Source organism: Miniopterus schreibersii (assembly GCF_964146895.1).
Source record: "Miniopterus schreibersii genome assembly, chromosome: 19".
Lineage (NCBI taxonomy): Eukaryota > Metazoa > Chordata > Mammalia > Chiroptera > Miniopteridae > Miniopterus > Miniopterus schreibersii.
Window position 1 is genome coordinate 10,556,431 of NC_138119.1, and position 22,094 is coordinate 10,578,524.

General features: G+C 50.7%; 2 protein-coding genes across 2 annotated transcripts; both read left to right on the top strand.

The window, feature by feature from the left end:
- Positions 1 to 780: 780 nt before the first annotated feature.
- S100A8 (S100 calcium binding protein A8) lies at positions 781 to 1,862 on the top strand. Its single transcript, XM_081121275.1, has 3 exons — positions 781 to 869; positions 1,367 to 1,529; positions 1,678 to 1,862. The coding sequence occupies exons 2-3, from the start codon at positions 1,389 to 1,391 to the stop codon at positions 1,804 to 1,806; spliced, it is 270 nt and encodes an 89-aa protein (XP_080977401.1). The 5' UTR covers positions 781 to 869; positions 1,367 to 1,388; the 3' UTR covers positions 1,807 to 1,862.
- Positions 1,863 to 12,352: 10,490 nt separating this feature from the next.
- S100A12 (S100 calcium binding protein A12) lies at positions 12,353 to 13,982 on the top strand. The gene is made up of 3 exons (XM_081121033.1): positions 12,353 to 12,440; positions 13,113 to 13,270; positions 13,760 to 13,982. Exons 2-3 carry the CDS (start codon positions 13,133 to 13,135, stop codon positions 13,898 to 13,900), a joined length of 279 nt encoding a protein of 92 aa, XP_080977159.1. The 5' UTR covers positions 12,353 to 12,440; positions 13,113 to 13,132; the 3' UTR covers positions 13,901 to 13,982.
- The last annotated feature ends 8,112 nt before the right edge of the window (positions 13,983 to 22,094 follow it).

The following is a 22,094-nucleotide window of genomic DNA, read 5'->3' on the forward strand; positions in this document are numbered from 1 at the left end:
TTGGGCAGGAAGCACTCTGGCTTTTACAAAGTACCCCTCCTCCATCCCACCCTCAGTGGGTTCCTCTTCAGCCCAGGCTCCTGGGGTCAAGGCGCACAGCCATCCCAGAGGGGGATGAAGGGGCCCTGGGGTGCTTATGCAAAGGCTCAGAGCCTCCTGCACACAGAGGGACCCCAGGCCAGCTTTTGCCTCCCAGGCACAGTGCACCCCCAGCTTCACAGGGCAGGAGGGGGGGAGGGGCATGGGCAGCAGGAGGGAAACTGGCTCTTAGCAACATGTCCCTGCAAAGTCCAACCACCCACAAAACAACGAACAATCATGGAATTACTGCCCCTTTCATTACTAAAGTCCAGCAGCAGGACAGGTGTTCTTAACCTTTTAGGGGTCTTTGGACCCTCTTGAGAATCTGCTGGAAGCCACGGAGGATTGTGCTTATGTGCACACTCAAAATAATGCACTCACTTCAGTTGCATTTAGAGATGCACAGACAGGCCACAATGTAGATTAGCAACAGTGGGGACTCAGGAGGGGGTGTCCTGGCCACCAAGCTGGGAGATGCCAGCAGCCCGGAGAAGGAGTCCTCACCATCTCTCTTCCTGGTTTCTCCTGCTGGGCACCACTGCCCGGAAAAAGCCTTCCTCTTCCCCGCCACACCCCACGCCCCATCAGAAATGTTCATTCTGCTGTGATTGCCCCATTCACCTGGTTAGGAAACCTGAGGCTGTAGCAACCCTGGAAGGGAGCAGCTGCCTCTGAATGGCCCGAGGCCTCGGCAGCTGGCCAAGTGCAGCCGCTATAAAAGGGAGCGCCACTCAGCCCTGGTATCCTGTCAACTCTGTCAACTGTCAGCTCCGTTTCAGGAAGACCTGGTGAGTGGGACTGCCCTGGCCTGCCCCAAGCTTCTGGCTTCCCCAGGGGAGGGCTGGGGACTCGGCAGCCTTCTCCGAGAGAGGGGAGAGAAAGCTCAGGGAGGTCTGGACCAAGGTCCGGGCCTCCTGGGGGAGTGGAGTGACAGGGACAACGAAGAAGTCAGTCCTCTAGCATTTATGGGTGAGGGCACACTCATCTCCTAAGCTGGGCTTCTCTTGGGCAGAGGGTGAGGGCATGGAGAGAGTTGGCAGGCACTGTGTGTGTGTGTGTGTGTGTGTGTGTGTGTGTGTGTGTGTGCCTACCCCCTCCCACACTCTTATCCATGTCACCCCACCCCGTCTCATCACGGCTATAGCCATCCTCTGGGTTTGGTTATTTGGATGGCACAGGCCAGGACAAAGCCATTACTCGGCTTATGAGCCTTCTGAGTGTCCCCTTAGTCTTCACTCAGCTGTGGGCAGAGGCGTCATCCCCACCCATGTGCTCCCCCTTCCAGGTGGGACAAATCCTCGGGCACCATGCTGACGGAAATGGAAAACACCTTGAACAACTTCATTGAAATCTACCACAAGTACTCCCTGGCGCAAGGGAGCCCCCACGCCCTCTACAGGGATGACTTGAAGAAGCTGCTAGAGGCTGAGTGCCCTCAGTACATGAAGGTGAGGGGGGCTGGGCGTGGTCCAGCTCTCTGCCTGGCTCTGATGACGTCCCGGGGCCATTGGTCCCCCTGCTGCCCCAGGTAAATGGCCACTCTTCAGCTTTCACTGAGATCCTGCCCCTCTGCTTCTCTCTCCCCAATCTGCACAGAAAAAAGATGCCAACACCTGGTTCAGGGAGCTGGATATCAATAAAGATAATGCGATCAACTTCGAGGAGTTCCTGATAATGGTGATCAAGATGGGCGTGGAGGCCCACGAAGACATCCACAAGGAGTAGCAGGGCTGCTGGCCCGGGGCTGGGCCCCGAACAGTAATAAATTGGTTGATACCTCAGACCTCTCTTGTCTCTTGCTTTCCTCCGACAGAATGAGGTTCCTGGGGGTGGAGGGGGGGTTGGAAAACCCACAGGAAAAAAACAATCCTCTGTTGTCCCCCACTCCCTATGTCCCACGAACTTTCAGTTCTTACCATTTGTCTGGTTTCCTCTCGGCCCCCCCTTATCACTCGTCCGTGTTCCTCCTAAACTGTTTCTGAGTCTCTTCTAGTGGGGCCCTGAGTCACTGGCTGTAGGACTTAAGGATTCTAAAAAGTCCATGACACTACAGGGTGATGGAAGGGAAACCACTGTTCTCAAAACTAAATTTTATTTTCCAGCTAAATGTCTTAGATGAGACTCTTGGGAAATGAGGGAGATACCTGGGTAGGTGTGTGAGGGGGGAGAAAGAAACGGATTCTGTGTGGTGTGACAGGAGGTGGGTGTTAAGAATCTCACCGTAAGTAACACGAATAGCCTCAGGCCCAGATTTTGGGAATTTTCCTTTTCTCTTGACTTCCAATCTCCCAACTCAATTAAAAAATAAAGGAAGGGGCAGACAGGCCAGTACATTAAAACTCAACTCAACAAACAGGCTGCTCAAATGCTGCCCTGTGGGGCGAACGCTCTGGTGATCAAGGAGACATCAAAGGGCTTGGTGAATGGGAATTTCAGAACACAGCCGGAGCTGGGTTTCTTGCTGTACCTTGGGAAATGTTCTGTTGTCCCCACTGGGTGATGAGGCTGAGGTGTTGGTGATGGAGAAGAGGGTAGGGAGCTGTCACCAGAATCTCTACACCAGGGTTTTCAACTTAGTCTACTACACATCTCTAAATGGAACTGAAGCGAGTGCATAATTTTGTGTGTGTGTGTGGGGGGGAGTGAGATGTGGGAGGAGGAGATTTACCATTATCAATTCCATTTGCCAATGAGTCTGCTGGGAGGGGCAGACTCATCACTCGGAGGGGCTATGGGAAGGGGACCCAGAGGGCCCTTTGGAGTTTCCTTGTAAGAGATGGGCACTGGCTGTGAAGAATTACATTACCTTGAGCTCTCGACAGTTGGCACCTGAGCTCATGAAGAAGCCAGAAATGCTTCCTGTCCAAGAGGAGAAGAGGAGGGTGGCTGACTCCCCAGGATTTCAGGAGGAGTAAGCTGCTTCCTAACCCAACAACATGCCACTCAGATTAACTGGCTTCCAGCCCTGAAGATTACTCAACCCTGGTTACTGGGATTGTTACTCGTAGTAGACTTTAATCAAATGAGATGCAAATGAGCAGGGAAAGGTAGCAGCTGACACCTTTATTCACCACCCAAGGCTTTAATTACCAGCCAGTCTTATTATTAGCTAACAAGTTAGTGACAGCGGTTGGCAGCCAGCGGAGAATTAAGACTGGGACCTGAGATGAGGGGGTCTAGTTATCAAACAGGAAGGGGGCTCCTGCTGGGCAAGGGGGAGGCTCAGGGCTAAAATCGCTTCCCTCTCAGTTCTCCTGAAGGAGAGCTTTATCCACCCCTCAAAGTGAGGCCGCCACCTAAGTCAGGAGTGTGGGTGCGCCCTCTGATCGCAGAAAGGGGTGTCACGCAGGTCTGAGAGGGGCCTGAAAGGTGAGCTGCTGCCCAGATGTGGCCCAGTCAAAAAAAGACCAGAAACGCTTGCGGGGCTCACCAGGCCTCACTCAACCTTTAGAAAGTATGATGAAGAATGCACAAAGGCAGAGCAACCTCTGTTGTCCACACTGGTGAGGGAAGTGTGTGCGTGAGCGTGTGTGTGTGTGTGTGTGTGTGTGTGTGTGTCGGAGTGGGCCCGGGGGCCACAAATCCCAGTGCCTTTGATTGCCCTTGAAATGCTCTATTGGACTTGCTGCCAATGGATTCCTCAGGGGAGATTTACCATTATTGGTTCTGTGTGCCGACGAGTCTACTGACCTTGAGCCCACTCAGAGACCGTGGGGGAGGTGACCCATAGGGTCCTCTGGGGTTTCCCTGTAAGTGATGGGCACCGGTTGTAGAAGAATTGCATTGACCTCGAGCTCTCAACTGTTGATACCCGAGCTCGTGGTTGGGCAGGGCAGGTGACCCCACCGTCACTGGCTGCCTGGACAAAGAGGTGGAGGCGAGGGGGGCATCACCGGAAGGTCCATGGAGAAGGCAGCTTGGAGACTCTGGTTTACAAACAGGACTGTGCTCATCGCAGGAACCCCTGTGCAGAGTCAACAGGCTGGTGGCCCAGGGCAGGTTGATTTGGTTTCCTGTTTCCCCAGCTACAAATGAGAACAAGTTGAGAAATATGTTGTTTAGCAGGAAACTTCATGCAACGTTTGGGCCCACAAAGGAGACCTTGGCAGATTGAGGCAGATCCGGCCACTGAGATTTCCGGGGCCCTTGAGGATGACCTGTCCGAAATCCTGCTTGTTTACCCTGGTTCTCCACCCAAGGCCCCTGACTTCAGCCAGGATCCTCACAGTGGTGACAAAAACCCTAAAGACATGGAGAAGCTCTGGAATTGGGCAATTGGTGTCTAGCAGTTGAACAAATGAGCTTATTCCTGTGGAAAGGACTTTCCCATACATTCCTCCACCTGGGAGCCAGACCATTCTGTTGGGGTCCAGATACCAGCCTATCTCCCGGCCTCCTGACCTGGAGAATTCAGTCTAAATTCAAATGGGCTGAGGAGGGGACGGAAAGCTACCAACACTTACTGGGTGTCGGTGTGAAAGGAAAAGATCATCTCAGACCTGGAAAAAGACAAAATGGTGATTGCTTACACCTTCGACCTCATGCTAGAGTCAGTCTGAATAGAAGCAAGTTCAGCTACTTGTTGATCTTTCATCATTGGACACTTTTGGGACATGTCAAAGGTCAGCACAGTATATTGGACTAACAAGGCCCGATGGATAAAGTCAGTTTATGTGCTTGATGGAGTAATATGATTGAGTAAGCTGGCAGAGATGGTAAATCCCTAACTGTCAGGGTTTTTATCACTCTGTTTAAAGTTAAGAGATTCTTATATCTCACTTAGGAGTCTTACTTAGGCATTCCTTTTCTGGCTGTCTTTATATATTCTCAAATATTCTTCAAACCAGCTTTAAAAACAAACTTCTTTGCCATTAATGAATTAAAATAAGAATTTTGGGCCCATCATATTTGTTGATAATTGTGCTTCTCAGCACTAGATTTTGTGACAGTTTACCTCATTTATTTTTTGTAACAACCCTAAAAGAGGTCATTACTATTTCTGTTTTGTATATGAAGAGATTCGGAACGGTTAAGATAAAATTGACTAAGCTGGCAAATGGCAGAGGGAAGGTCAGATCCCCAGCTGTCTCCAGGCAAGAAACCTAGGTTAAGGCGGGACACTAAAGCCCTCTTTTGTAGCCGGCTTCCATCCTGTGTGTGCACGGAGGCCCTTCCTCTGCTGGCCTTGTAGTCCTCACCTCCTGCATGGTCTCAGCCATCCAAGCATATAAAGCAAAGCACAACAGGTGCCAGGATGAGTTTCTCTCTTGGGCCTCTCTCACCAGGCACAGCCCAGGGCCTGAACTGCTGTTTTTGGGTTTTTTTCCTGGTGTGAGCAATCCTCTAGACAATGGAACAAGAAGATTGACATTTGCTTTCCTTAACCTCTTAGGTGTTGTTCCAGTAATAACTTCCTCTCCCTTCTCGGCTGGGGAGACTTTCTTTCGGTCTTAGGAGCTCTAGAAGTTTTCATGTAAACAATTCTCTGATTTGCAAAATCACGGTCTGAGCTGGCTGCTAAGGCCAGGACATAGACATTTAGCAACTCTTTCACACCTTCTGACCCAAACCTCTTTCAGGGGATAGTAGCCTCGGCCTCTTGCTGCTGAACAGGCCTAGTTAGCAGCAGAAAGCATGGAACTGTCCTGCAGCCAAAGCCCATCCAGAGGCTCCTCATCAGCCCAGCCCAGCCAAGCCCAGCCCAACAAGGGCTCCATCCAGTTCAGCTTGTTCAGCATCTTCCTTTGCTCTAGCACATTTCCCCCCTGTGCTCTCTAGAGCAAAGTATTTAACGAAAATAGGATACTCTGGATTTCTTTCCTACTTTTGTCCTAGACCATTCATGAGGTGTATCTGTTAAGATTTAACCGTAAATATCACACTTAATGAAGAAAAGATAGACATTTCTCTGTAATGACTGGAAGAAGACAGGGTGCCCCCATTACCACTTCTATTTAATATTTGTATTGGAGGCCCTAACCAATGTTATAAGACCAGAATAAATAAATGAGAAGTAATGGGAGCTTTGGGGGCTCTGGCCACATGAAGTAAATGGAAACCCTGCAGGGCATTCCCAGTTCTGTATTTCATTGCCTCCTTCATTTCTCCCTTGTGAATAACAGCTATTCTTCCTAATATTTTAGAAATGCGCCCCAGCCAAATTGGACTTGGTTCTTTCCATGAGGATACTAATGTCATTACTTAAAAACACACTGACTTGTTGGTATCTCTTATTTTTCTCTGTGGGCTGAATGGCCTTTTCATAGCCTGCACCTGGATACCAGGCTTGGAGCAGGAACGATGCTGCCATAATCTCAGATGTGGAGAAATCAGCTACTTGGAGACCTGTCCTCTAAGAATAGGTTCAGAAATTTAGAAATTCACAGTCTGAAGTAGGGACCTCAAAAAATCATTTCTCCTGCACTTGCCTTTTCTGATATATATTCTGGGTCTCACAGAGAGTTAACTTTTCAACAAATTCAAAAAGTGCTTTATTTGCCTTCTTTTTCTTCCAGAATATTCTGCCAACCACTCTGCGCTATCCAAAGGTTTGGGGGTATCATGTAGGACTCCTTCAAGTCCAGTCCATCCCAGCACTGACATTGGATAGTCAACACATCCATCTCCATAAACCAAACTTTTGACAAAATTACAGCTACTGCCTCAAAGCAACTGGCTCCAGTTCCAGGGAAATCAACTGATCTGTGAGACAGATGGGAATCTTCCAAGAAGCCCTCAGATGCAATAGGTATGACTTGATTAGTCAGTTACAGTCTTGTGTTTTTTATGTTCCTCATTAGTTGCTCATGCTCCCACATCACCGAGTAGGAGGAAGCCTGGTATACCCTTCCTGAGCCAAGGGCTCACTCAGGCCAGTGAGGGTCTGGGGATCAGTTCTGCTCTCCTGAACTGGGGGGCAGACAACAGCAGCCTCTTTGGTGGTGGCTTCTACTTGCTCTAGGAGCCGATGTTGAGGCTGGTCTGCACAATTCCGTGGATGATGCTTCTCCATCAAGCTGCTAGGGCCCCTCTATGAAGCCAAGCCCAGAGCTCTCTGTGCAGGGAAACAAGTTCTGCTCTTCTGAGTTCCTGTCCTGATGATCACACATCACTCCCCAAAACACACTGGGAGGCTGGGTTTGGGAGTTTCCATCAGCAGATCTTACTGTCCCTGAGGCTTCTTTGTCACTGGTATGGTCTCCCCTTTCCTTATGGTAATTTGACTTCAAGAGATGTTTCCTACCTATAAATCTGGGAGGAACCAATACGTGTCTCTTACCTCATATCTCCAGGTGATTTCTTTGCCCCAACTTGGCCAACAGTACTGCTGACTAACTACACACGGGGGTCAGGGGACAGGCCTCTCAGTACCATTGCCCAACAGAGCAAAACAGAACTGCTTCACCCTAGCTCTCTGCCTTGCTGTTCTGAAAACATGGGGCAGCTCTCTCACCAAGAAAATCATTCCCAGCTGGTCAGTAGGGGGTCTCTGTTATAAACCCTCCAGGCCTCAAAATCAATGGAAGAAATATCCTTGGGCGAGGAATAACAAAAAGCAAACAAAACAAACAAAAAATAGTTTTACTGAGATATATAGTTCACATACCACCCCAATTCACCCATTGGAAGTGTTATACTTTTAAGAAGATAGTCAACGCTTTGCAAAATCCATTCTGCGAGAGCAAGGAACTGTGTGCCTTACTGGAAAGCATTTCACTGTGAGGAGGGAGTTTCCTGGGGCACCCCAGGAGTCCCGCAGGGGGACCTGAGTAAAGAGTAGATCTCCTTCAGGGTGAGAATTGCTCACTTTAATACACAAAGCCCAGCAAGTGGCTGAGGTCCCACTCGATCTGCTGGAATCTCGGGTGGGCCTAGCCTCCCTGGTGGTGAACAGCGCCTATTTTAAGCTATAAGCCAGTAGAGTGGTCATTTGGATTTGGACACAGTGTGGACTGATCCCCAGACCAAATCTTCGCCCACACCTTTCTCATTAGCAGGGTCATGGGCTTCCCCAGTTCTGGGGCTCCCGCAGGTTGGGAAGGGGTGGCCCTTGCTCCCCACTGAGGATACCCTCTCTCTTCCTCTCCTTGTGCCCTGCAGTGGGATGCTGGCTGGGGGAGCAGAGACCTCCACCCACTTCTTTTTGGGTGGCCATGGAGAGGTGTTTGGCCATCTCTCTCCTCCCAGCTGAGTTTTTATCACCTTCCCCCAGTGTCGGGAGCAGGAGGAGGCCCTTGCGTTAACTAAGCTGCATCTTTGGGAGCTGGGGAGCTGCACAGTGTCCTCTCCTGTGCACATTAGCCTCAGTCTGTGTAATAATAAAGCCAGGTCCACAGAATGGGCTCAGGTCCCCAGGAAATGACCCCCTGCTCCACAGGTAAAGTGAAAGGATGGCCATTTTAATTTTTTTGAGGTCCTTGGAGCTTGTCTTAGAGGCATCCCTCCCCAGACCTTCGGAGCTTCAGAAGTTCTGGATTGGATTGATGTTCCGAAGGGACTCGCAGTCCCAGCCAGGTGCCGAGGCCTGTACAGGGCCCTCAGCCATTTTCTCCGATGAGGTATGTGTGTGTCTCTCCTTTCCCTCCTGCTGTAGACAAGAGCCTTTTCCTTCCCTTCTGGAACTATCCTCAGTGACGCCAATGAATCCGAAGCCTCAGCACCAAGCCCTCCTGGAAGAGCGGCCCTGCCGTGAGTGGGCCGGGCCAAGTGCCCGCGCCGTCGGCTCCGGCTCGCTCTCCCGTGGCTCCCGGGGCACAGGGTCTAGCAGCACTGACGTCTTCCCAAGTTTCCAGGAAATGCCCCTGGGGCCACATAACTCTCCCTAGCTCTAGCACGCTGTGTGGCCTCTGTCCTCACCACGGCCATGGAGCTTTCCCTCCACGAAGCCCACGAGGATCTCGAGGGGTGTCTCCTGACCTCCTCACCCCTCCTTTCTCCGATGTCTGCCACCTACAGTTCTCAGCCAAGTCCTGGTCCTCCCGGGAATGCCTGCTCCTGAGGCCGTAATGTCAACTCCTGTCAACCGTACTGTCCTCCGGCACCTCACTGGCCCCGCTACCTGCCCTGGAGGTTGGCTCAGAGCCACAGGGTGACCTCATTCCCACACCCTCGGACCCAGGCACTGTGGGTCAGAGCCCCCTTTTCTGGGAAGAGGGTCAGTGTGTTTAGAAACTCAGGGTATGAGACAGAGATGCTAAAACAACCTTTCCTGGAGCGCTCCTGACTACTCGGCTAGCTTGTCTAGGGGCTCTCAAAGAACTGAATTTTTCAGCAAACAAAAACTTCTTTATTTTCCTTCTTTGCTCCCTGAGTGTTTTGTCAATCACCTGGTGCCTGTCTAGGGACTAAACACATCCTGTACATTCACAGGTGTTTGCTGTTTTATTTCATCTTACAATGAACTGATATGCTACATATAGTCGGTGTATGTCGCAAAAAATATATGGGATATGCCCTGGTTGGTGTGGCTCAGTTGGCTGAGCATCCCGTGCACCGAAAGGTCAGCGGTTCGATTTCCAGTTAGGGCACATGCCTGGGTTTGGGGCTTGATCCCCAGTAGGGGTGTGTAGAAGGCACCAGATTGATGTTTCTCTCTCACACCCATGTTTCTCTCTCTTCCTCTCCCTTCCTCTCTCTCTAAAATCAATAAGAACACATTATTTTTTAAAAGATATGGAATGTAATAGTAAAGGGAGGGAAAAAACACATAAAAAGTAAGCATCTGCAGGAGCTCTTCAAGCAGCCTCTTTCCTCTAACTGGTCCCTCTGACTGGTGAAGTGGTGACTCTCATGGTTCAGTGGGTGCAAAGCTCCAGTTGTACAAGATGAAGACATTCTAGAGACCTACTGGTCAGCACGGTTCACTTAACAATATGGGTGTGTGCACGTAAACATTTGGTAAAAGGGTGGATGACATACTAAGTGTTCTTACCACAAACAATAGAAACAAAGGGACTCGGGGTAGCTTTGGGAGGTGAGACCTGTTTATTGTGGTGATGGTATCACGGGTACACACAGATGTCCAAACTCATCAAATCCTACGCGTTAAGTATGTGTAGTTTTTTATGTATGTTTATTATACATGAATAAAGCTGTAAAAGGAGTTGTTTTCTCCTGAGAGGGAAAAAAGGAAGGAAGCAGTGATTTGGACAGTCTCTGCCACACCTGGTTTCCTAATAGGATTACGGCCTTGCTCAACAGCAGTCAACATTTGTTCAACATTAGCTCTAGGGGAACGGAGCAGGCCGTGGTGCTGAGTAAGCTGGATTGGATTCCAGACTGTGACTGTGACAGGATGAAACCCATTACTCGGATCTTATTTTCCCCATCGGCTGCTCATGCTCCCATCTGCCCAGTTCCTCCTCTTGGGGCCTCCCCATCCCTGAATGTTCTAACACCCCTGGGGCTTCCTTACGGCACTGCTGGGAACTGTTCCACTTCTATATGCCGAAGGGGCAGGCAGCCGGGGGCTCACTTGTCCCTCTAGAGCTGTTGCATCTAGACAGTGTGGCTGGACAGTGTGGCCACTGAAGCCTGGAGGTGCAGTTTTAGGGACAAACCTAGCCCACTGCTGCAGGGACGCACTGCACAGGGGTCTGAGTCCATGTCTAGGCCTCCATGGTACCCTGTGTGGGGCCATGGGGTCCTGGGGCCCTGGAACTCCGCTTCTTATAGTCCACTTTGCCATGGCAACTGTGCTAACGAAGCACGCAGGGAAGTCTGTGGTATTGCATGCAGGTCCTCAGGCTAGACTTAAAATATGTTTATTTCAGAGGCCTTGATAACCTCTCTGACCTTGGCCCTTGGGTGGTGATCATTTTTGTCTACATTGGCAGCTCTTTCTCGCTGCCAAGTTTGGGGATTGTGGTGGGAAAGTGGGGGAAGGCACAGAGGGATTGGTGTCTCACTTCCTGAGAGCCCTGGGGTCCTTCTTGAAAATCTATCCAGTGACTGGCTTTGTATCCCAGAACGACTTAGGGAGAGGACTCCCTCCTGTACCTCTCTCCTCCCCAGAGACACAAAAGACAGTCATTAAGTTGGTCTTCTGGGCTTGTCAGAACTCACCCCCACCCCCTCTGTGGCCTGAAAAGCAGCCTGTATAAGCCCCTATCCTAGTGTGGGTTTGGGGTTGCTGGTCTTGGCCTGACCCCCACTCAGTACTCCTCACCTGGATCCTCGGAGGTCAATTCTCAGTGTTATAATTTAGGAAGATGTCTGAACCCATCTGAAACAAAATTCCAAGAGTGCAGCCATGGAATTTGTGCTTCTCTGTCCCTGAGCCTAGCACAGGACTTTTCACTTGGAGTGGGAGTATGGCAAGGAAATAATTTTTTTAAGTCTAATCAAGAATTGACTGCATTGAAGAAAAAATCTGGAAGAAAAAAATCGGGCCTGATAAGAGCATCTGCATCTACCCCAAATTATGTTTTTTACAAAAATCATGAGCATGTATTTTTTTCTTTTAAAATAACTAAAGAACTATTCTTATTTTAGGGGGAGAATGACAACAGTGGCAAAGGTTTTGAAAACAGACAAATCAGGGTTTGGTACTTAAAAAAGTGACTTGACCTCTGCACACTCATCTTCACCTGCAGAATGGGCATACGGTGGGCACGCGCCCCACAGAGCTGGCTGCGGAAGTAAGTGAAGGTTCTATCGAGCAGTGTCTGGCATGTCCTAAGTGCTCAGTACATGCTCACTTCCAACAACACAGAGACTTTGTTTTTAGAAGAGTTTTAGATTTAGGCAAAACTAAGAAGATAGTATAAGCAGCCCCCCTGTTCACATTTGTCTGGTACATTTGTCACAATGAATGAGCCCCTCTTGATAATCATTACAAACTTAATTCCATGCTTTTTTCAGATTTCCTGTTTTAAACCAGCGCTCCTCTTCTGTTTCAAGATTGCACGTTCACTTTGTTTTTATCATCAGCATTATTTTGGGTAATCGACACTCAGCCAGTGCCTCTCTCAAACCTTCCTTTCCAGGTAGGAGCCATCCTGGCGGTGGAACTTGCTCCCCTTGCCTTTTAGGAGGAAGCGGAGGACTGAACTAGAGCTGAGAAATGTGCGGGGCTTCTGTGTGTGGGTGGGGTGGGGTTGGGGCTTCTGTTTCAGGTTGAGCAGAGGGTGCGATGGGTGCAACTTGACCTTCTTTTGTTGCAGTCAAAGCCACAAGTTTGAAGCTTCTATTGAGCAACAGCATGTGTACCAGCAGTTGCCTCAAGGTGAGTGAATCAGAGAAGTTTCCTCACTCAAGGTCAAAGGTGAGGCCTGAGTGCCTTATAAAAACCTTCCTGGCTCAGTGCTCCTCACCAGTGCTGACTTCTTGCTAGAGCTCCACACTCCTCTGCATTGAGGGTAAGTGTCGTTTCCTTGACTGGGCCCTCGGGGGTCCTTAGAGTAGTGATTGCAGGTGGCCACGCTGCAGGCTATTGGAAACTACAATGCCCCACTTGCTGGAGCTCCTCTGGGCTGACTGCATTTTTTTTTAAATTTTAAATATAAATTTTATTTTTCAATTACAGTTAACATACAATATTAGTTTCAGGTGCACAACATAGAGATAAGACACTTATATACCTTATGAAGTGAAGGGCTGATTGCATTTTGGACCCAGGGAGAAGAGCTCTTGCTATGCTAGGTAGACCCAGCCTGAGGACTTAGGGATGGCAAAGGTGGGTGGGCTGGTGAATGTCTGTAAAGGACCTGTGTGGCCTTTCACTTGGGGAGAAGGAACAGCCTGGAGAAACACAGAACCCTTCCCAGCTGAGCTTGAGCGAGCGATACTCTCTGATTATACTCTCCAGGAGATGTGGGGACATGGAACACTGCCTCAGGCAGCTGAGGTTCATTCTTTTCAACGTTAGATGGTGTTAACATTGCCTCCAATCCACAAATGAAGAGCAGAGAGAACACGAAGCCTATGCAGGGGAGGTCATCAGGTGTTTAAATGTTGGACGCAAAAAGAGAGGAGAGAGGGGATATGGGGGGTGGGGAGGAACTGTCTGAGACCTGCCTTGTCTCCCAAAGGTGAACGTGAGGTTGAGAAGATGACTAAGCTGGAAGACCATCTGGAGGGAATCATCAATGTCTACCACCAGTACTCAGCTCGCTTGGGGGATTTTGACACCCTCACCAAGCGTGAGCTGAAGCAGCTGATCTCAAAGGAACTTGTCAACACCATCAAGGTAGGTGACACCCCTGTCAAGGTGAACTTGCCTAGCCTCCTGTGTTGAGGGCAGTGGCAAGGACTGAAGGTTGATGGAGGAGCAAGGACTTGGGTGGCTTCAGCCCCAATTTCAGCACCCAAGGAAGTTCTCCCCCTGCTGTGGGAAAAGGGCCTATCTCTGTCTCTTGGTTGACTTCCTCTGTTACCTCAGGCTGTACTGTCTTTCTCTCTCTGGACTTGTTTCCACATTGCTGAAGTGGAGAAAGGCAGTGTAGGGAAAGGGGGTGGGTTAGTGAACTACAGAGAACCTCCCAGGTCAAGACTTCTGTGCTTCTAGGATGGCTTATGACAGTGGCTTCTCTCCATCTTCTGTTTTGTCATGCTAGATTCTCCAACACAGTTTTGGCCAATGAATTAATGTTCTTGGGACTCCCTAGGCTAAGCTCTGGGGGATAAGAAAGAGGGAGGGAAGCCTGAGCTCACTGTGTCTGCTGTCCCTTTCTCCTAGAATACCAAAGATCAAGCCACCATTGACAAAATATTCCAAGATCTGGATGCTAATGGAGACGGACAGGTCAACTTTAATGAGTTCATAGTCCTGGTGTCCAGGGTGCTGTTGACTGCCCATGAGAATATCCACAAAGAGTAGGAAGCTCTGAGTGGCTTTTCTCCAGCAATGTCTGCAAGAACTGAAGGAAGTGAAAGTTAATAAATGTATCTTGAAAAGTTCTTAAAACTGTGTGTGTGCTTCTTTTCTTTCCATGCCTGTGGTTTCCAAACTTGATCACAACTGCCCCCTGCTATTCTGACAGGCCTCCTTTGGGCCCCTGAGACCTTGTTCTCTCTTTGTTCATTTGTTCACCACCTATTTATTAAATGTTTATTACTTATGCATTTATTCATTCATTCCACAAATATTCACCGACCATCTATGATAGCCACAGACCAAAGACACAAAGTTTATGTCCTCTTGGGGCTTGCATTCTATTGGGGAGGGGATAGAAAATAGACAAACAAATAGAAATATATCTTATGGCACACCAGTAGGTAATAATAGGTGATATGAAGAAAGCTAAAGTAGGGAAGCAGGGCTGGGGGAGGGAGGGTGCTCATTTAGAGAGGTTGATTAAGGAATGCACATGAGCAGAAACCTGAAAGACAGGAAGGAGAGCAGTGTGCAGATACCTGGGGTCTAAGAGTTCCTGGCACAGAGAAGCTAGGGCACCCGAGGGACGCCTCCTTGACTTGCTCTAAGAGCAGCACAGAAGGCAACGTGCAGGAGCTGAGGTGGGGGTGGCAGGAGGTGTGAGCCTACAGGGAACAGGAGGCAGGTCCTACTTACAGATGATGGGAGCACTTTGGACTTTTATTTTTAGTGGACTCAGGAGCCATTGGGGGCTTTTGAGGAAGGGGGCAAGATGATTTCACTTATGCTTCCAGAGGTTGCCCTTGTGGAGAAGAGACAGCCAGAGCAGGCAAAGCACAAGCAGGGAGACCAGCTAAGGAGGGGTTTCCCAGAGCAGAACTGACCAAGAGAAACGTCATGGGGCCACATTTGTCATTGTAAATATAGTTGTAGCCATATTATTTGAAGCCATAATTTGAGGAAATTAACATGGATGGACCTTGAGAATATTACATTAAGCAAAATAAGTCAGTCAGATAAAGCTAAGAACCATATGATGTCACTCATATGTGGGATATAAAACTGAAACTCATAGACACAGACAACAGTGTGGTGGTTACAGAGGGAAGGGGGTGGGGGGTAGGAAAGGGGTCCAGATACATGGCGACGGCAGATGACTTGACTTTGGGTGGTGGGCACACAATACAACACAGAGATCATGTATCATAGCGATGTACACTTGAAACCTCTATGACCCTATTGGCCAGTGTTACCCCAATAAATTTAATTTAAAAAAGAAGAAGAAAAAACAAACAGCAGCCAGGCACAGCCTTGAACTCTGGCAAACTCTCCAGCAGCTGCTCCCCCGGCTCCTCTTCAGCTAGAGGCACAGGCCAGAAAGGCAGAGTTTGTGACAAAATTTCAGAAAAATTAGGTAACTTGCTGGAGCCCAGGTGTGACATATTTGAGGAAAAGTGAGAGGAAGGGGAGCTTAATATTGTGGGTGGGGGTGAGTTTGTCTTTCTATTTATTCAGTGCAAAGCTCCGTGGAGATGTGAAGGAAGCTGGGAATCAGGCCCGAGGCTAGGAAGTGACTGGTCTTAACCCTTGAGGCCTGGGGCTGGAGGTTGCTGGACCACACACCTGAGGGACTGCACCTCTGGGACTAGGACCTGAGGCAGCGCTGAGGCAGAAGGGGAGTGTGGAAAGTACAGCAGGAGCCTGGAGGTTACCCCTTTGCTGGGGATGGGGCAGGGAGGGGAGGCTGAAAATGGGGGGGTGAAGTGGGATTGGCAGAAGACAGAGGAATTTGGACCCAGAGAAGGTGACCTTGGACTGGCCCAGGCTTGGAAGGCCTCTGTCACCAAGGGAGGACAGGGGAGCACTCGGGGAAAGCCCTCACTTGCTGAGCAACCTTGGGCAAATCACGTTGCCTCTCTGGGTCTCTGCTTTCTTCACCTTTGAAGAATTTAAAGGAACTCAAATTCACTCAGGTGTCACCCAGTTTTAATGTTCTGAGATACTTCGATGGGAAGGGGGAGAAACCAAGTGGGATCTAGAAGGGATATAGTATTAGAATCTGGTAAAAAGACAACCAACGGACAAGAAAAATATGCAGTGTATTTGCTATTTTGAAAACATTCACCAACCATGATTTTGTTTCAAAGTAACCAAGTGAACCACAAATTGTACTTAAAATCCTATTTTTAAAATTTTTAAGGGCCCCCAAGCTTGGTGAAAAATCATCAGAGGCACCTGAGAGCAATGAAAAAAGCCCTCAACCTAGAATCAAATGTGCTTGATTAGCCTTCAAGCTCAACTACTTCTTGGCTCTGTGAGTTTGTGCAAGTGACCTCCCTTCTCTGGACCTCAGTCTTTTCATCTCTAAAGTGCAATGCTTGGACAAGGTGACCGCTAATCCCTCCATGAAAATGCATAGCTAGTCCTCTGACCATGGCAGGTACCACGAAACAAGCCAATGGACATGAGGATTGTTAGAGCCACAGGACCACAGAGACTGGACCTATCCCTCAAGCACCTCACTGTCAACTTCCTGTCAACCAACATGAGCCCTGGTCTCCAGCCATTCCAGAACATTCTCCAGCTACCCCATGAACTGTCAGACTTCTCAGATTTGTCCTGTTGTTCTGTCCATCTAGGTGTCTTCTCTTCCCTTCACTAACAGACATTGTCAAGTGTCTGCTCTGTGCTAGGGCCAGGCTGCTGGCCCTTCTTTAGCTCTGGAACTCCTGCTTGTGTATCGGCCTTTGGAAGTCAGGATTCAGTGGGATGGCTACTGGAACCCCTGGAGCAAGAATAGCTGGGATACAGCATTTTAACGTGGCCAATAAACATCTTCAAAGTTGAAAGAAAGCAAACTAGACTGTAAAAACCCAACTTCCTGTGTGTCTCTGATTTCTTTCGTTACCTAACACAGCGCTGGGCATGCAGAGGTTCAAGTTCTGCCCTTTCTAATCTCACCTCGGCATCAATCTGAGGAAGCTTTCCTCCCCCCTTCCTCATCTCCCCTGCCTCCACTCAAGCCAAGAAGACATCAAAGCAACACCTCCCCTGTGCTCCCAGGGTGTCTGCTCATCACTCACCTTCACTTTTCTGTCTCCAACATAATATTGAAAATACCTACTTGGGTGTCTGTTGCCCCCGTGGGACTGAGGGCTCCTTGAGGATGCAAAGATAAGATTCAGTCAGTCCCACAGCAGCCGTCTGACTGGTCCCCATGCTCCTACTCTAGGTCCCCCATCCGTCCTTCACACAGAACCAGATGACCTCCTCCAGCTGTCAATCATATCAATCATCCCCCCTCCCCACAGAGCCAGAATGACCTCCTCCAGTTGTCAATTAAACCAATCACCCCTCCTCCCCACAGAGCCAGAATGACCTCCTCCAGTTGTCAATTAAACCAATCACCCCTCCTCCCCACAGAGCCAGAATGACCTCCTCCAGTTGTCAATTAAACCAATCACCCCTCCTCCCCACAGAGCCAGAATGACCTCCTCCAGCTGTCAATCACTTGCCTGATTAAGACCCTCTGGGAGCTTTCCAGTGCTTGTCATTCAGATCTCATTTTTATTGTTACCTCCCAGAGAGGTTCCTACGGGTCCCCACCCCAGCCCTGCAGTCGCAGTAGCTTTAACATGTCACTCATATTTTCTTGCTGGAACTCATCACCATCTGAATTGGCCTATTCTCTATTCCTCGTCTGACTCTCCCCTGGAAGTGAGCTCAGGGGAGCAGCGCTGGGGCAGTTGGTCGGCCCAGCGCGCTGCAGGCAGGAGCTCCTCCGGGACTGTGCCGGGTGAGTGAATGCCTGCTCGGTGTTGGTGGGGTTGAACACAGTTACTGTTCTCTACCTGAGGGAGTGAACAGGTGACTAAAATGCAAGTGAGACGCCTGTGGTGGTGGAGGGGGTGGGAGAGGACCCCGTGGGCAGCAAATGGGTTTGGAGGCCTTGCTGTGGAGTGGACCCCTCTGCCCAGACCTCGGCAAGATTTGAAGGCAGTTGTCTTGACCCCCCTGCTTCTCCTTTCTGGGTTCAATGTCTTCAGCCCTTGGACCATTTTCCCTTGTGATTTTTCCTTCTATTATTAATCATCTTGTTTTGGAGAAGTCGCTCCTGGTTAGGTGTGACCCCGAGTTACTTCTCTAAGGCATCGCCTCCCTGGGAGCACCCCAGCTACTTGGGACTGCACCTCACCACCGAGACCAGGAGGCCAGCGAGGAAGAGACTCACAGAGAGAATGTCAGAGGGTAGAGAGACAAAAGAGGGGCAAGCAAGAGGGGCAGGGGGGAGGCATGGAGCGGCGAGGGAGGGAACTGGCTCGGCCGGGGTGCCAGAGTCGAGGGTCAGGAGCCTGTGCCCCTGTTGCGCCTGCTGCCGCCACCTCCCCTTTACTCCTGGCTCAGGTCTGGGCACCCACCCCCTTCCTCGCTGTAAGGCTACCTGGGCACAGGGGGGTGTGCTCGGCAGGCCGGCGGCCTTTCCTTCCGTGGCTCCCATTCCCCAGTTCCCGTGGACGGAGGGGTCTGTGATGCCGGGGGCTGGGGTACAATCTGCTGGGAGCTGACAGGAGACTTGGGGTACAGGGACTGTTTCAGGGTGAGCCCCAAGAGGCAACAGGACTTGCGCAACCAGTTGTTTCAGTCCTGTTGTCACTTTGGTCATTGGCATGTCAAAACCCATGACATGGGCTTTTTAAAACCCAAGTTTTCAGCAACTGCTGGGAGGCAGGGCAGGGCACAGAGGTTGCTTCTGGAGCTTCTTTCGGAGCAGGGCTTGAGTCAGGGTTGTGTAAGATTGCCTCACGGGCTGGCGAAAGCTGACAGCCAAGGAACAGTCTTGGGAAACAGCAGAGAATTGTCTTCTTTATCCTATGGGGTTGCAGGGCATGCCCACCTAGGTGAGATGGGGCCTGGGGTATTCGAGATCCTGGCTGAATTCGTCTTCTCTGAGAAGTGCCCCCCGGATGATGGTGGCAGCCTCCTCTTGTGCCAGGGGAGAGTCTCACTCCCACCCCAAATCCTCATTCCCTCCACAAAACCTCCGCTGCTCCCACCCTCTGTTCTTCTGCTGAAAATGTGAGCTCTGTGGCCTAGCAGCTGCCCTGCTTTCCTCTCTACCTCCCGCCTCCCCTCGAACCCAGGGCTCCACATTCCTGCCCAGAGCCCACCTCTGCCCACTTTCAGGCCTGTGCGCATACCTTCTCCTCTGTCTCAAGCACCTGTATGTTTCTAGGGGGACACCCACTGCTGCCAGGCTTGAAGCCACGCTAATCTTTGCCTTCCACAGTGACAGCCAGCTAAGGGACAGCCTGCCCCCTCAAAGTCCTAGGGAACTTTTCATCTCTCTGGCCTTTCCTCTTCCGTGTCAGACTCATTGGAGGTGCTGTCTCGTCTGCCTGCAGGCCTGGGAGTGCCTGAATGACAGGCGAGGCCCCTCCGAGTGCCTGACTTACAGTGAGTCCACGATTAGTGTCAGCTGAGTGAATGAGTGGGCCAACAAGCGAGTGATGAGGTCACCCATCTGTCCCCCTAGTTCCGGGAGCATCTTGCATCGCCCAGGCCCCGGAGCACAGTGAGAGTATTGTTCAGCATCTGGGCCAGGTCAACAGCTTAGGCCTCCACTGCTCCTTCCTTATTCCTCCCGAAAGCCACCCAGAATACGAGTTCCACAGCTAAGGAGAGCAGGTCCCTCTCCTGGGACTGAGGGGTGGCCTCTGATGACAGGTGCTCTGTTCTTCAGTAACTGTGATGCCGGGGAAACCTCAAAGTTATTTCCCAAAGGATGCGTTAAAAATCCTAGAGGGAGTCACGGATTCTCACCTGGGAGTGGGGGGAGGGAATCTTAACCTTGACACTCTGGGTTCCCTAGCTTAGGGAAGAAGCCAGCTCTCCTCTACTCAGCAGAACCAGTTTTCTTCTTGGAATAGAAGGGGCTGATGGGATGGAAGGGCCTGACTCACCTTGACCAGCTCTCTTAAATATGTTTAAAGAGAATTCCCCAGGGTTGTGTAAAGTGGCTCACTGCCAGGCCTCCCCCTGGGTCTAGAACAATCTCCCACTCTCATAACGATCTAGCAGAGCAATAGGGCAAAGGGAGAACTCGGCTTCCAGAAGCTGTCCCCTGCATCCTGCTGCTCCACCCTCTCCCAGCCTTTAGGTTGTACCTGGACATGCCCCTGATGCCCAAAGCTGTCCCATCTTACCCTCCAGCTCCATCAGGGCCTAGGACTACTCCACCTTCACCCAGTCATCTGGAAGGCTGCTGACAGCTTGCTCCTTGCTGGCACCTGGGGATAAGCAGTGAACCTGCCCCAGTCTTTGCCTTCAGGGCCCCATGAGACTTGCTGGTACAGGAAGCGCAAGGGTAGAAGTTTCAGAGAGTTCGATGGGCCTGGCAGAGGAAGCCTCTATATGCTGGAGAAAGGTGGGTGGTCAGGAAAGTCTTCATGGGGGCAGTGTCACAGAGACCCCAGGGTGGGAAGGACATTCTTGATGCAAAGGCACAGAGGCCAGAGAAAGCCCGATGCCGTTTAGGGACGTGTCTTGAAGAAGCGGACAGGGGGCTGTATGGATGGAAGGGGTTCAATTTTTTTCTGTGTCGGTGGATGTGGAGAGAAACTCGCGTTAATGTTCAGAGGGCACCAGGAGACAGGCACTGGCTCGGTGTGAGGAGAGGCTTCTCAGCGCCGGTGCCAAAGGAGGAAGCTCCCTCCCCTGCAGCAGCGGGCAGGGCCCTGTCAACCGCTTGTTAAAGCTGTTGGGGAGACACTCCAGCACGGGGTGGGGCAGGCTGGGTTAAATCAACAATTCACAAGCTTTTTCTCAAGACAAATCCCTTTCTTCAAATGGAAGCTTCTAGGTAAAGGCTGGTATAACTGAATAAAGCTGGGAAGGGGCTTCAGGCTCCACCACCTGCTTCCCCCGCCTGCCAGTGTGAGCTTCCACCACGACACCCAGGAGCCTCCCATCTGCGGAATTCAATCCCACCCTCCTTTCTCCACACCTTTTCCCAGAAGAGAGCATGGAACAAGTGAGAAAACAGAACATCTGCACAGTCAGTATTTGTTGAGAACTACTATGTATCAGCCGTTACTCTAGGTGCTGGAAATAAAACAGAGTAAGACCAATGGCAGGAACTTGGCGCTCAAGGAGTTCGCAGTCCAGTGGGAGAGAGAGTCACAGACATATTCACGGCACCCTCCCCTCCCCTCCTGTCCCTCCCTTCCTCTCCTCTCTTTTCCCCTTCTTTCCTGTCCCCTGCCTTACCCAACCCTACCTTACCCCCCTACTCTAACCTCCCCTTCCCTTTCTTAACCTACCCTAACCCACCCTTCCCTCCCCTCTCCTCCCCTACCTTACCCGGCCCTACCTTACTTTACCCTGACCCTAACCCTACTCTACCCTACATTTTTCCCTTCTCTCTTCCCCTCTCCTCTCTTACTCTCCCCTTCCCTCCCCTACTTTACCCGAAGCATGGAGTCCAGGCAAAGCCACTGGTGGAAACCAGGCCTCCCAGCTCCCAGACTGCCTCTCTTTCCCCTACTAAGATGCAGGCAGAAGGGGTGACCCTTTTGGGAACAGGAGAGTGGTTGAACAAGGCTGTCAGAAGGTGTCTCCAGTTGTCAGTTCCCCAAGTCAGGCAGAGAAGGACCTGGGGGCTTCCAGACTCTGTTCCTCGAGCTCACAGCCTGGAACAGTTCCTCGAATCACCAGCTGCCCTGCAGTGGGAACCCTTAGATCTTTACACCCACGGCAGAGGCCCCTGGGCCCTTAGAGCAGGGGCCAGCATGGCCCGCTGCAGCCAGCGTGGGAGAGCTGAGACCTGCAGTCTGGCCCGGCAGCTCCTTTCTTCATGCCCAGCGCCTGGGGAAGAAGCTGGGAGATGCAGCCATGGAGAAGGTGGTCTCAAGGCCCTTTCCTCTCTGCACCGTCTTGGCTTACTCCTTCAGTGTAGGGCTTGGGACTGGTCCCTTCCCCACTCTGTGCCTTGCTTTCTTCATTGGTAACATGGGGGAAAGATGGCTCAATCTTTCCCCAGCTCCCTCCAATCCTAATTATGTTGGTCTTTTCTCTGTGGAAGGACCGGGCAGGGAAGACACTGTGATTTGGGCTGTGGTCTTCGGAAGGCCGACACTAGTCTGGTGATAAACTGGGAAAGGCCATGGAGCTGGGGGAGATGGCAGAGGAGTCACTGAGA

Excerpts from the sequence above, each read along its gene's own strand:
- S100A8 (XM_081121275.1), top strand. The coding sequence starts at position 1,389 with ATGCTGACGGAAATGGAAAACACCTTGAACAACTTCATTGAAATCTAC. Across the intron at positions 1,530-1,677 it reads AGTGCCCTCAGTACATGAAG|AAAAAAGATGCCAACACCTG; the intron begins GTGAGGGGGGCT and ends CAATCTGCACAG.
- S100A12 (XM_081121033.1), top strand. The coding sequence starts at position 13,133 with ATGACTAAGCTGGAAGACCATCTGGAGGGAATCATCAATGTCTACCAC. Across the intron at positions 13,271-13,759 it reads AACTTGTCAACACCATCAAG|AATACCAAAGATCAAGCCAC; the intron begins GTAGGTGACACC and ends CCTTTCTCCTAG.